The sequence below is a fragment of the Coregonus lavaretus genome (assembly GCF_964263955.1).
Source record: "Coregonus lavaretus genome assembly, chromosome: 18".
Lineage (NCBI taxonomy): Eukaryota > Metazoa > Chordata > Actinopteri > Salmoniformes > Salmonidae > Coregonus > Coregonus lavaretus.
Genome location: NC_140005.1, coordinates 3,500,628 through 3,514,961, shown reverse-complemented (window position 1 = coordinate 3,514,961; position 14,334 = coordinate 3,500,628). Strand labels below are relative to the sequence as shown.

At 43.6% G+C, this 14,334-nt stretch overlaps 1 protein-coding gene across 1 annotated transcript in view; it reads left to right on the top strand.

The window, feature by feature from the left end:
* LOC311145289 (son of sevenless homolog 2-like) overlaps window positions 1-9,559 on the top strand; it is a gene marked incomplete at its 3' end in the record, with an annotated part of 88,396 nt that extends 78,837 nt beyond the window's left edge. Inside the window, exons 5-8 of the mRNA XM_084181523.1 lie at window positions 1,269-1,475; window positions 5,795-5,938; window positions 6,589-6,699; window positions 9,521-9,559. Coding sequence (XP_084037649.1) covers window positions 1,269-1,475; window positions 5,795-5,938; window positions 6,589-6,699; window positions 9,521-9,559 — 501 coding nt within the window. The remainder of the gene's footprint in view (window positions 1-1,268; window positions 1,476-5,794; window positions 5,939-6,588; window positions 6,700-9,520) is intronic.
* Window positions 9,560-14,334: the final 4,775 nt, after the last annotated feature.

The following is a 14,334-nucleotide window of genomic DNA, read 5'->3' as shown; positions in this document are numbered from 1 at the left end:
TCTGTTAGATCCCTCAATCGAGCAGTGAATTTCAAACACAGATTCAACCACAAAGACCAGGGAGGTTTTCCAATGCCTCGCAAAGACGGGTTCTTATTGGTAGATGGGTAAGAAAAAAATAAGCAAACATTGAATATCCCTTTGAACACGGTGAAGTTATTGATTACACTTACACCAGTCACTACAAAGATACAGGCGTCCTTCCTAACTCCGTTGCTGGAGAGGAAGGAAACCCCTCAGGGATTTCACCATGAGGTCAACGGTGACTTTAAAACAGTTAAAGTTTAATGGCTATGATAGGAGGAAACTGAGGATGGATCAACATTGTAGTTACGCCACAATAATAACCTAAATGACAGTGTGAAAAGAAAACATGCATCCTGTTTGCAACAAGGCATTAAAGTAAAACTGCAAAAAATGTGGCAAAGAAATTAACTTTATGTCCTGAATACAAAGCGTTATGTTTGGGGCAAATCCAACACAACACATCACTGAGTACCACTCTTCATATTTTCAAGCATGGTGGTGGCTGCATCATGTTATGGGTATGCTTGTCATCGGCAAGGACTAGAGTTTTTTAGGATAAAAATAAAAGGAATAGAGCTAAGCACAGGCAAAATCCTAGAGGAAAACCTGGTTCAGTCTTCTGGGAAACAAATTCACCTTTCAGCAGGACAATAACCTAAAACACAAGGCCAAATCTACACTGGAGTTGCTTACCAAGATGACATTAAATGTTCCTGAGTGGCCTAGTTACAGTTTTGACTTAAATCAGCTTGAACGTCTATGGCAAGACTTGAAAATGGCTGTCTAGCAATGATCAACAACCAACTAGACAGAGCTTGAAGAATTTTAAAAATAATAATGTGCAAATATTGTACAATCCAGGTATGCGAAGCTCTTAGAGACTTACCTAGAAAGATTCACAGCTGTAATCGCTGTCAAAGGTGATTCTAACATTTATTGACTCAGGGGTGTTAATACTTATGGAAATTAGATTTCTGTATTTCATATTCTAAAAATATGCAAAAATTTCTACAAACATGTTTTCGCTTTGTGGTTATGGGGTATTGTGTGTAAATGGGTGATTTTTTTTATTTTTATTTAATCCATTTAGAATTCTGCCAGTAACAAAACAAAATGTGGAATAAGTCGAGGGGTATGAATACTTTCTGAAGGCACTGTACCTGGTTGACTTGGTAACCTGTCTCTGTGTGTCTGTCCCAGATTTTTATGGACGTGTTTGACCAATGATGTCTCTGTCTCAGGTCCTAATGGACATGTTTGACCAGGACGAGGACATCGGTCTGGTGTCTCAGTGTACGGAGGAGCCGTCGTCGTCGGGCGAGCTGACCTACGACGACCTGGTGCGCCTGGAGATCGCAGAGGAGCGCCAGTACCTGCGGGAACTCGATCTCATCATCAAGGTGTTCCGACATCACTTCCTGTTCAACAACAAGATCTTCACCCCTCAGGTGAGAACATTAAGACAGGTTATGAACACCTTATGAACTGTTTATAAATGGCAGTCATCTTACAACAGTAGCCAACATAACACAGTAGACAGCTTACAAACAAATCCAGTGTAAGACCATGTTACGTTCCCCCAGCAAGAAAACCAAATAATGTCGCTCAAACAGACGGGAAAACTAACAAAGAGTCGCTGACAACAACCAAAACGAAACAGGTGGGGCTTTAGGAGGGGTTCTGAAAGACACTGATGAGGGGGGGCCACTGAAAGTTGACTAGCAACAACAACTGGGACCTAAAAGACGCCCACCATCATCGCCACTAAATTTGCCCAAGAAGAGGCAAACAAAATTAAAACCCAAACCAAACTTAAAGACAGGAAGCAAACCACAAAGTGGAGCAAAATGAAATCAGGGAAGATCAGATAAAGGATTGTTTGACTAGAAATCAAATAGGGAGAGACAACTAAAGGTGTTAACCCTCCACATCTATCAAGACCACTAAATGAGTTAACCCTCCACATCTATCAAGACAACTGGAGGAGTTAACCCTCCACATCTATCAAGACAACTGGAGGAGTTAACCCTCCACATCTATCAAGACAACTGGAGGAGTTAACCCTCCACATCTATCAAGACCTATCAATAAAATGTGATTTGAAGACCCCTGGAGCACTGGGCCAGCCACTCTTAAATAGCACCTGGGCCAGCACAGGTGAAACACCTTCCCACTAACGAGATGGCAACCAGCACAGCTTTAACACTTACTGACTAACGAGGTGACACCCTAACGGTGCGCCCTACGCGCTAACGAGCTCAAAACAAAAAAATTGAAAAACCAAAGCCTGTAACAGACAATTAGAACTGAAGATTAGAACTGAACAGCTGTAATCAGCTAACGGGCTAATCTGGCCTGCAGTTGTAGTGTGCTGTGCTCAAATCAACTTCAACACTGAGATTCATATCACCTTCAACACTGAGACTCATATCACCTTCAACACTGAGATTCATATCACCTTCAACACTGAGACTCATATCACCTTCAACACTGAGATTCATATCACCTTCAACACTGAGACTCATATCACCTTCAACACTGAGATTCATATCACCTTCAACACTGAGACTCATATCACCTTCAACACTGAGATTCATATCACCTTCAACACTGAGACTCATATCACCTTCAACACTGAGACTCATATCACCTTCAACACTGAGATTCATATCACCTTCAACACTGAGACTCATATCACCTTCAACACTGAGACTCAAATCACTTTCAACACTGAGAATCAAATCACCAGTTTAAACACTGAGACTCAAAACACCTTCAACACTGAGACTCAAAATACTGTACCTTCAACACTTGTTTCTGCCACCGTCTCTTATGACCAAAAAGAGCTTCTGGATATCAGGACAGCGATTACTCACCTCGTATTGGACGAAGATTTTTTCTTCAACGAGTCGGACGCAAAGAATATTCTACAGACACCCGACAAGGCCCAAATCCCCGTCATACGCATGAGAAAGAGACAGAGATATCGTGGACGTAGGTCGGGGTGCCTTGTCAAGATCCGACGGCGAGCAAGTAAACTGCCTCTTCCATCAATCCTATTAGCCAATGTTCAATCACTTGAAAATAAATTGGATGACCTAAGATTAAGGTTATCCTACCAACGGGACATTAAAAACTGTAATATCTTATGTTTCACCGAGTCGTGGCTGAACGACGACATGGATAACATACAGCTGGCGGGATATACGCTACATCGGCAGGATAGAACGGCTGACTCCGGTAAGACAAGGGGTGGCGGTCTGTGTATATTTGTAAACAACAGCTGGTGCATAAAATCTAATACTAAGGAAGTCTCAAGGTTTTGCTCGCCTGAGGTAGAGTATCTCATGATAAACTGTAGACCACACTATTTACCAAGAGAGTTTTCATCTATATTTTTCGTAGCTGTCTATGTACTACCACAAACCGATGCTGGCACTAAGATTGCACTCAATGAACTCTATACGGCCATAAGCAAACAGGAAAACGCTCATCCAGAGGCAGCGCTCCTAGTGGCCGGGGACTTTAATGCAGGGAAACTTAAATCTGTTCTACCTCATTTCTACCAGCATGTTAAATGTGCAAAATCGGACCATAACTCTATCCTCCTGATTCCTGCTTATAAGCAAAAACTAAAGCAGGAAGCACAAGTGACTCAGTTAATAAGGAAGTGGTCTGATGATGCAGATGCTAAGCTACAGGACTGTTTTGCTAGCACAGACTGGAATATGTTCCGGGATTCTTCCGATAGCATTGAGGAGTACACCACATCAGTCACTGGCTTCATCAACAAGTGCATCGATGACGTCGTCCCCACAGTGACCGTACGTACCCCAACCAGAAGCCATGGATTACAGGCAACATCCGCACTGAGCTAAAGGGTAGAGCTGTCGCTTTCAAGGAGCGGGACTCTAACCTGGACGCTTATAAGAAATCCCGCTATGCCCTCTGACAAACCATCAAACAGGCAAAGAGTCAATACAGGACTAAGATTGAATTGTACTACACCGGCTCTGACGCTCGTCGGATGTGGCAGGGCTTGAAAACTATTAGACTACAAAGGGAAGCACAGCCGCGAGCTGCCCAGTGACACAAGCCTACCAGACGAGCTAAATCACTTCTATGCTCATGTCGAGGCAAACACTGAAGCAAGCATGAGAGCATCAGCTGTTCCGGATGACTATGTGATCACGCTCTCCGTAGCCAATGTGAGGAAGACTTTTAAGCAGGTCAACATTCAAATCTGCTATATGACTATAATGGATCAAATCTGCTAAATGACTAAAATGGATCAAATCTGCTAAATGACTATAATGGATCAAATCTGCTAAATGACTAAAATGGATCAAATCTGCTAAATGACTAAAATGGATCAAATCTGCTAAATGACTAAAATGGGTCAAATCTGCTAAATGACTAAAATGGATCAAATCTGCTAAATGACTAAAATGGATCAAATCTGCTAAATGACTAAAATGGGTCAAATCTGCTAAAAGACTTAAAATGAGTCAAATCTGCTAAATGACTAAAATGGGTTAAATCTGCTAAATGACTAAAATGGGTTAAATCTTCTAAATGACTAAAATGGGTCAAATCTGCTAAATGACTAAAATGGGTCAAATCTGCTAAATGACTAAAATGGGTCAAATCTGCTAAATGACTAAAATGGGTCAAATCTGCTAAATGACTAAAATGGATCAAATCTGCTAAATGACTAAAATTGATCAAATCTGCTAAATGACTAAAATGGATCAAATCTGCTAAATGACTAAAATGGGTCAAATCTGCTAAATGACTAAAATGGATCAAATCTGCTAAATGACTAAAATGGATCAAATCTGCTAAATGACTAAAATGGATCAAATCTGCTAAATGACTAAAATGGATCAAATCTGCTAAATGACTAAAATGGATCAAATCTGCTAAATGACTAAAATGGGTCAAATCTGCTAAATGACTAAAATGGATCAAATCTGCTAAATGACTAAAATGGATCAAATCTGCTAAATGACTAAAATGGATCAAATCTGCTAAATGACTAAAATGGATCAAATCTGCTAAATGACTAAAATGGGTCAAATCTGCTAAATGACTAAAATGGATCAAATCTGCTAAATGACTAAAATGGATCAAATCTGCTAAATGACTAAAATGGGTCAAATCTGCTAAAAGACTTAAAATGAGTCAAATCTGCTAAATGACTAAAATGGGTTAAATCTGCTAAATGACTAAAATGGGTTAAATCTTCTAAATGACTAAAATGGGTCAAATCTGCTAAATGACTAAAATGGGTCAAATCTGCTTAATGACTAAAATGGGTCAAATCTGCTAAATGACTAAAATGGGTCAAATCTGCTAAATGACTAAAATGGATCAAATCTGCTAAATGACTAAAATTGATCAAATCTGCTAAATGACTAAAATTGATCAAATCTGCTAAATGACTAAAATGGGTCAAATCTGCTAAATGACTAAAATGGATCAAATCTGCTAAATGACTAAAATGGATCAAATCTGCTAAATGACTAAAATGGATCAAATCTGCTAAATGACTAAAATGGATCAAATCTGCTAAATGACTAAAATGGATCAAATCTGCTAAATGACTAAAATGGGTCAAATCTGCTAAATGACTAAAATGGATCAAATCTGCTAAATGACTAAAATGGATCAAATCTGCTAAATGACTAAAATGGATCAAATCTGCTAAATGACTAAAATGGATCAAATCTGCTAAATGACTAAATGTGTAAGTCTCTCCCTGCAGGATGTGGAGGTGATTTTCAGTAACATCTTGGACATCCATGAGTTGACGGTCAAGCTGCTGGGGCTGATCGAGGACGCAGTGGAGATGACCGCTGACGGGAGTCCACATCCTCTGGTGGGCAGCTGCTTCGAGGACCTGGCAGAGGTAGATACACACACACACACACACACACACACACACACACACACACACACACACACACACACACACACACACACACACACACACACACACACACTCACACCTAAACTCACACCTACATCTGACACACACACATACCTACACACACACACACATACCTAAACTCACACACACACATCTACACACACACACACACACACACACACACCAACGCCTGCTGCTGACAGGAGTCCACATCCTCTGGTGGGCAGCTGCTTCGAGGACCTGGCAGAGAGAGAGGTTACAGCCCAATAACACAGTCTTACCGTTACATCTATTCTGCCGTAACTGATCCAAAAGCCCTCTGCCCTGTGAAGTCTATACGTTCATTTCTTGCACGTCTCTGCTAGAAGGCCTTCAGTCGATTGTGTGCCTCTACGTACATTTACATTTTAGTCATTTAGCAGACGCTCTTATCCAGAGCGACATACAGCTAGTGAGTGCATACATTTTTCATACTGGCCCCCCCGTGGGAAACGAACCCACAACCCTGGCGTTGCAAGCGCCATGCTCTACCAACTGAGCTACAGGGGACTACACTACCACCCCCCCCCCAGTGAGACATAGCAGTCTGCTATTGTAACTCTTCTATGAACTCTCTCTACCCTCTCCAGGAGCAGGCGTTTGACCCGTACGAGACCCTGTCTCAGGACATCCTGTCCAGGCAGTTCCACGAGCACTTCAGCAGCCTGATGGCCCGGCCAACGGTAGGACTGTACTTCCAGGTAAGATAGGCTCGCCTCACCTCACCTCACCTCACCTCACCTCACCTCACCTCACCTCACCTCACCTCACCTCACCTCTCCTCTCCTCTCCTCTCCTCTCCTCACCTCACCTCACCTCACCTCACCTCACCTCACCTCACCTCACCTCACCACCTCACCTCACCTCACCTCACCTCACCACCTCACCTCACCTCACCACCTCACCTCACCTCACCTCACCTCACCACCTCACCTCACCTCACCTCACCTCACCTCACCTCACCTCACCCCACCCCACCCCACCTCACCTCACCTCACCTCACCTCACCCCACCCCACCCCACCCCACCCCACCCCACCCCACCCCACCTCACCTCACCTCACCTCACCTCACCCCACCCCACCCCACCCCACCCCACCTCACCTCACCTCACCCCACCCCACCCCACCCCACCCCACCTCACCTCACCTCACCTCACCTCACCTCTCCTCTCCTCTCCTCTCCTCACCCCACCCCACCCCACCCCACCCCACCCCACCTCACCTCACACACAGATCTGGGTTGTATTAATTACTGCACACCATTACTGGACGTTGACATAGTGACATACAGTGGGGAAAAAAAGTATTTAGTCAGCCACCAATTGTGCAAGTTCTCCCACTTAAAAAGATGAGAGAGGCCTGTAATTTTCATCATAGGTACACGTCAACTATGACAGACAAAATGAGAAAAAAATTCCAGAAAATCACATTGTAGGATTTTTAATGAATTTATTTGCAAATTATGGTGGAAAATAAGTATTTGGTCAATAACAAAAGTTTCTCAATACTTTGTTATATACTCTTTGTTGGCAATGACACAGGTCAAACGTTTTCTGTAAGTCTTCACAAGGTTTTCACACACTGTTGCTGGTATTTTGGCCCATTCCTCCATGCAGATCTCCTCTAGAGCAGTGATGTTTTGGGGCTGTCGCTGGGCAACATGGACTTTCAACTCCCTCCAAAGATTTTCTATGGGGTTGAGATCTGGAGACTGGCTAGGCCACTCCAGGACCTTGAAATGCTTCTTACGAAGCCACTCCTTCGTTGCCCGGGCGGTGTGTTTGGGATCATTGTCATGCTGAAAGACCCAGCCACGTTTCATCTTCAATGCCCTTGCTGATGGAAGGAGGTTTTCACTCAAAATCTCATGATACATGGCCCCATTCATTCTTTCCTTTACACGGATCAGTCGTCCCGGTCCCTTTGCAGAAAAACAGCCCCAAAGCATGATGTTTCCACCCCCATGCTTCACAGTAGGTATGGTGTTTTTTGGATGCAACTCAGCATTCTTTGTCCTCCAAACACGACGAGTTGAGTTTTTACCAAAAAGTTATATTTTGGTTTCATCTGACCATATGACATTCTCCCAATCCTCTTCTGGATCATCCAAATGCACTCTAGCAAACTTCAGACGGGCCTGGACATGTACTGGCTTAAGCAGGGGGACACGTCTGGCACTGCAGGATTTGAGTCCCTGGCGGCGTAGTGTGTTACTGATGGTAGGCTTTGTTACTTTGGTCCCAGCTCTCTGCAGGTCATTCACACGGGGGGTGTGGTTCTGGGATTTTTGCTCACCGTTCTTGTGATCATTTTGACCCCACGGGGTGAGATCTTGCGTGGAGCCCCAGATCGAGGGAGATTATCAGTGGTCTTGTATGTCTTCCATTTCCTAATAATTGCTCCCACAGTTGATTTCTTCAAACCAAGCTGCTTACCTATTGCAGATTCAGTCATCCCAGCCTGGTGCAGGTCTACAATTTTGTTTCTGGTGTCCTTTGACAGCTCTTTGGTCTTGGCCATAGTGGAGTTTGGAGTGTGACTGTTTGAGGTTGTGGACAGGTGTCTTTTATACTGATAACAAGTTCAAACAGGTGCCATTAATACAGGTAACGAGTGGAGGACAGAGGAGCCTCTTAAAGAAGAAGTTACAGGTCTGTGAGAGCCAGAAATCTTGCTTGTTTGTAGGTGACCAAATACTTATTTTCCACCATAATTTGCAAATAAATTCAATAAAAATCCTACAATGTGATTTTCTGGAAAAAAAATTCTCAATTTGTCTGTCATAGTTGACGTGTACCTATGATGAAAATTACAGGCCTCTCTCATCTTTTTAAGTGGGAGAACTTGCACAATTGGTGGCTGACTAAATACTTTTTTCCACACTGTAGTGACACAGTGACATAGTGACATAGTGACACAGTGACATAGTGTCTGGCTTGGCTCTAATGCATTTCCCAAGTAATGATCCTTGAATATCCTTTCATATTGAAAGTTCAGCGTAAGTAAACAGGTGAAATTCCCAGTGAAAGTCATGCCTTGACATTCCTCTTCCAGTGTAGTTGGTTAGTTATTTCCTCCTCCACTCTGATCCGGGACATTACTCCTCTCAGGAATACCATTACATTATTATACTCTGTAGGAATGCTGCCTGGCAGCTAGTCAAGACACAATGTTTAATGTTTTACTGAATCTAAGAATGCTGAGACAGCCAGGATATGGATATTATTAACATTTTACATTTAAGTCATTTAGCAGACGCTCTTATCCAGAGCGACTTACAGTTAGTGAATTTTTTTAATTTTTATACTGGCCCCCCCGTGGGAATCGAACCCACAACCCTGGCGTTGCAAACGCCATGCTCTATCAACTGAGCTACATCCCTGCCGGCCATTCCCTCCCCTACCCTGGACGAATTGTGCGCCGCCCATGAGTCTCCCGGTCGCGGCCGGCTGCGACAGAGCCTGGATTCGAACCAGGATCTCTAGTGACCTCAAAATGCCTTAGACCACTGCGCCACTCAGGAGTACATCATTAACGATACGGCCAGGTCTCCCCTGTAAAAGAGGTCTTCTGACCTCAATGGGACTTTCTGGATAAATAAATGTTAAAGGTCCAAAGCAGACGTTTTTATAGCATTGTCAAATCATTTCTGCGTAACGGTTAAGTACCTTACTGTGATTGCTTTCAATTAAAATGGTCAAAAAAGAAACAAAAATAGCTTCTTAGCAAAGAGCAATTTCTCAAGCAAGAATGTAGCCAGGACTGAATGGGAGTGGTCTGAGTGGGAAACTGAAAACCAGCTGTTAGTGGCAGAGAGGTTTGGAACTCTCTTTCTTATTGGTCTATTAATTAATTTCCCCTTGGTGATGTCACCAGGCAGGCCAAAACTCCATGCCCACCAAAACAGGCTGATATTTCAGGCGGTCTTTTCAAACAGCTCTTACACTAAAAGGACATTTATCATAATTTTCACAATTTCATACAATTATTAATTGTGTGGAAATATCTATAAAACACAGGGGAAATCTAGTTTTTTACTGTACATGAAATAAAAAAAGTATGCATGCACTGATATCAACGCACCTCCTGTTAAACCCAGAGACAACCCAAAACAGGCTGATTCTGCATGGTCGTGGCCTGGGCCTTTATTACAGGCTGATTCTGCATGGTCGTGGCCTGGGCCTTTATTACAGGCTGATTCTGCATGGTCGTGGCCTGGGCCTTTATTACAGGCTGATTCTGCATGGTCGTGGCCTGGGCCTTTATTACAGGCTGATTCTGCATGGTCGTGGCCTGGGCCTTTATTACAGGCTGATTCTGCATGGTCGTGGCCTGGGCCTTTATTACAGGCTGATTCTGCATGGTCGTGGCCTGGGCCTTTATTACAGGCTGATTCTGCATGGTCGTGGCCTGGGCCTTTATTACAGGCTGATTCTGCATGGTCGTGGCCTGGGCCTTTATTACAGGCTGATTCTGCATGGTCGTGGCCTGGGCCTTTATTACAGGCTGATTCTGCATGGTCGTGGCCTGGGCCTTTATTACAGGCTGATTCTGCATGGTCGTGGCCTGGGCCTTTATTACAGGCTGATTCTGCATGATCGTGGCCTGGGCCTTTATTACTTATATCACGTGTTTTTGACTCTTTTTTTTATTGTTATTATTGATTAATGTACGGCGTTGTTGAGGGAGATAGCACATAAGCATTTCACTGCACCTTTTATACCTGCTGTAAACTGTGTATGTGACCAAATACAATTTGATTTGAGCTCATGTCCTGAGTGTAGTGTCCTGCCTGGACTGTGTGTTGTGCTGTCTGTCTGGTCATCATGGCTGTCTGTCTGGTCATCATGGCTGTTCTGTCTGGTCCTCATGGCTGTCTGTCTGGTCCTCATGGCTGTCTGTCTGGTCATCATGGCTGTCTGTCTGGTCCTCATGGCTGTCTGTCTGGTCATCATGGCTGTCTGTCTGGTCCTCATGGCTGTCTGTCTGGTCATCATGGCTGTCTGTCTGGTCATCATGGCTGTCTGTCTGGTCCTCATGGCTGTCTGTCTGGTCATCATGGCTGTCTGTCTGGTCATCATGGCTGTCTGTCTGGTCCTCATGGCTGTCTGTCTGGTCATCATGGCTGTCTGTCTGGTCCTCATGGCTGTCTGTCTGGTCATCATGGCTGTCTGTCTGGTCCTCATGGCTGTCTGTCTGGTCATCATGGCTGTCTGTCTGGTCATCATGGCTGTCTGTCTGGTCCTCATGGCTGTCTGTCTGGTCCTCATGGCTGTCTGTCTGGTCATCATGGCTGTCTGTCTGGTCATCATGGCTGTCTGTCTGGTCCTCATGGCTGCCTGTCTGGTCCTCTAAAGTGATAATGCCAGAGAAGCCGGTGTTTTGGAGGATGTATTGGCACGGTTGTTGAAGTCGAGGGCAGGCAAACCGTTCCAACACGTCCTCCAAACACCGGCTTCAAGGGCATTATCACTTTTATTTTGATTTATTTCACCTTTATTTAACCAGGTAAGCCAGTTGAGAACAAGTTCTCATTTACAACTGCGACCTGGCCAAGATAAAGCAAAGGGTTACCAACATATTCAAATAATGATTGACATATTTTAATTAAAAAAGTTATTTTGATTAATTCATTCATGCTATTTCATCCTTCCACAACATATAGTCCCGACACTAATCTAGGGTTGCTACCCAAGCCGGCCAGTCATTTTTTATTTTGGTTCGGTTGCCAGAGACGCGACCCAGTCCTTCAGTCTTTTTCTTCTGTATCTATGCAATTCTTTCCAATGTGTCAAGTAATTATCTTTTTGTTTTCTCATGATTTGGTTGGGTATAATTGTGTTGCTGTTGTTGTCCTGGGGCTCTGTGGGGTCTGTTTGTGTTTGTGAACAGAGCCCCAGGACAAGCTTACTTAGGGGACTCTTCTCCAAGTTCATCTCTCTGTAGGTAATGGCTTTGTTATGGAAGGTTTGGGAATCGTTTCCTTTTAGGTGGTTGTAGAATTGAACGGCTCTTTTCTGGATTTTGATAATTAGTGGGTATCGGCCTAATTCTGCTCTGCATGCATTATTTGGTGTTTTTCGTTGTACACTGAGGATATTTTTGCTCTATTCTGCATGCAGAGTCTCAATTTGGTGTTTGTCCCATTTAGTGAATTCTTGGTTGGTGAGCGGACCCCAGACCTCACAACCATAAAGGGCAATGGGTTCTATAAATGATTCAAGTATTTTTAGCAAGATCCTAATTGGAATGTCGAATTTTATGTTCCTTTTGATGGCATAGAAGGCCCTTCTTGCCTTGTCTCTCAGATCGTTCACAGCTTTGTGGAAGTTACCTGTGGCGCTGACGTTTAGACCGAGGTATGTATAGTGTTTTGTGTGCTCTAGGGCAACGGTGTCTAGATGGAATTTGTATTTGTGGTCCTGGCAACTGGACCTTTTTTGGAACACCATTAATTTTTGTCTTACTGAGATTTACTGTCAGGGCCCAGGTCTGACTGAATCTGTGCTGAAGATCTAGGTGCTGCTGTAGGCCCTCCTTGGTTGGGGACAGAAGCACCAGATCATCAGCAAACAGTAGACATTTGACTTCAGATTCTAATAGGGTGAGGCCGGGTGCTGCAGATTGTTCTAGTGCCCTCACCAATTAGTTGATATATATGTTGAAGAGGGTGGGGCTTAAGCTGCATCCCTGTCTCACCCCACGGCCTTGTGGAAAAAGTTTACCGCACACTTGTTGTTTGTGTACATGGATTTTATAATGTTGTATGTTTTTTCCCCAACACCACTTTCCATCAATTTGTATAGCAGACCCTCATGCCAAATTGAGTCAAAAGTTTTTTTGAAATCAACAAAGCATGAGAAGACTTTGCCTTTGTTTTGGTTTGTTTGTTTGTCAATTAGGGTGTGCAGGGTGAATACATGGTCTGTCGTACGGTAATTTGGTAAAAAGCCAATTTGACATTTGCTCAGTACATTGTTTTAACTGAGGAAGTCTACGACTCTGCTGTTAATGATTTCCCAAGGTTGCTGTTGACGCATATCCCACGGTAGTTATTGGGGTAAAATCTTAATCTTTTATTTTTATTGGCCAGTCTGAGATATGGCTTTTTCTTTGCAACTCTGCCTAGAAGGTCAGCATCCCTGAGTCGCCTCTTCACTGTTGACGTTGAGACTGGTGTTTAATGAAGTTGCCAGTTGAGGACCTGTGAGGCGCCTGTTTCTCAAACTAGACACTCTAATGTATTTGTCCTCTTCCTCAGTTATGCACTGGGGCCTCCCACTCCTCTTTCTATTCTGGTCAGAGACAGTTTGCGCTATTCTGTGAAGGGAGTAGTACACAGCGTTGTACGAGATCTTCAGTTTCTTGGCAATTTCTTCAGCCTTCATTTCTCAGAACAAGAATAGACTGACGAGTTTCAGAAGAAAGTTATTTGTTTCTTGCCATTTTGAGCCTGTAATCGAACCCACAATTGCTGATGCTCCAGATACTCAACTAGTCTCAAGAAGGCCAGTTTTATTGCTTCTTTAATCAGCACAAAATTTTTCAGCTGTGCTAACATAATTGCAAAAGGGTTTTCTAATGATCAATTTGCCTTTTTAAAATGATAAACTTGGATTAGCAAACACAACGTGCCATTGGAACACAGGACTGATGGTTGCTGATAATGGGCCTCTGTACGCCTATGTAGATATTCCATAAAAAATCTGCCGTTTTACAATAGCCATTTACAACATTAACAATGTCTACACTGTATTTCTGATCAATTTGATGTTATTTTAATGGACAAAAAATTTGCTTTTCTTTTGAAAGTAAGGACATTTCTAAGTGACCCCAAACTTTTGAACGGTAGTGTATATCTCTCGCCACATAGACAAGACAGACAGACATACAGACAGTATAGGGCAGGCAGGCTATGTAGTGTGTAGTCTGAGTGTCTATCCACACATATACACACACGCACGCACGCACGCACGCACACACACACACACACACACACACACACACACACACACACACACACACACACACACACACACACACACACACACACACACACACACACACACACACACACACAGAGAGAGAGCGCCAGAGGAGGCTGTAGTGTGGAGTCTGAGTAGTAGAGTATTGATTAAGGATCATCTATCTAGGGAGCAGGGGAGGGGGTGGGGGGGGGGGGTTTAAAAGGATACAATGACAACACCTACTCAAGTTACTCTGCCTAGTCCACCACAGTCATCCTCTCCTCCTTCTCTCTTCCACCACTCCTCTCCTGGTGGTCATCTGTTCATTCTCCTCCTCTCTCTCTCTCTCTCTCTGCCTCTCTCTCTCT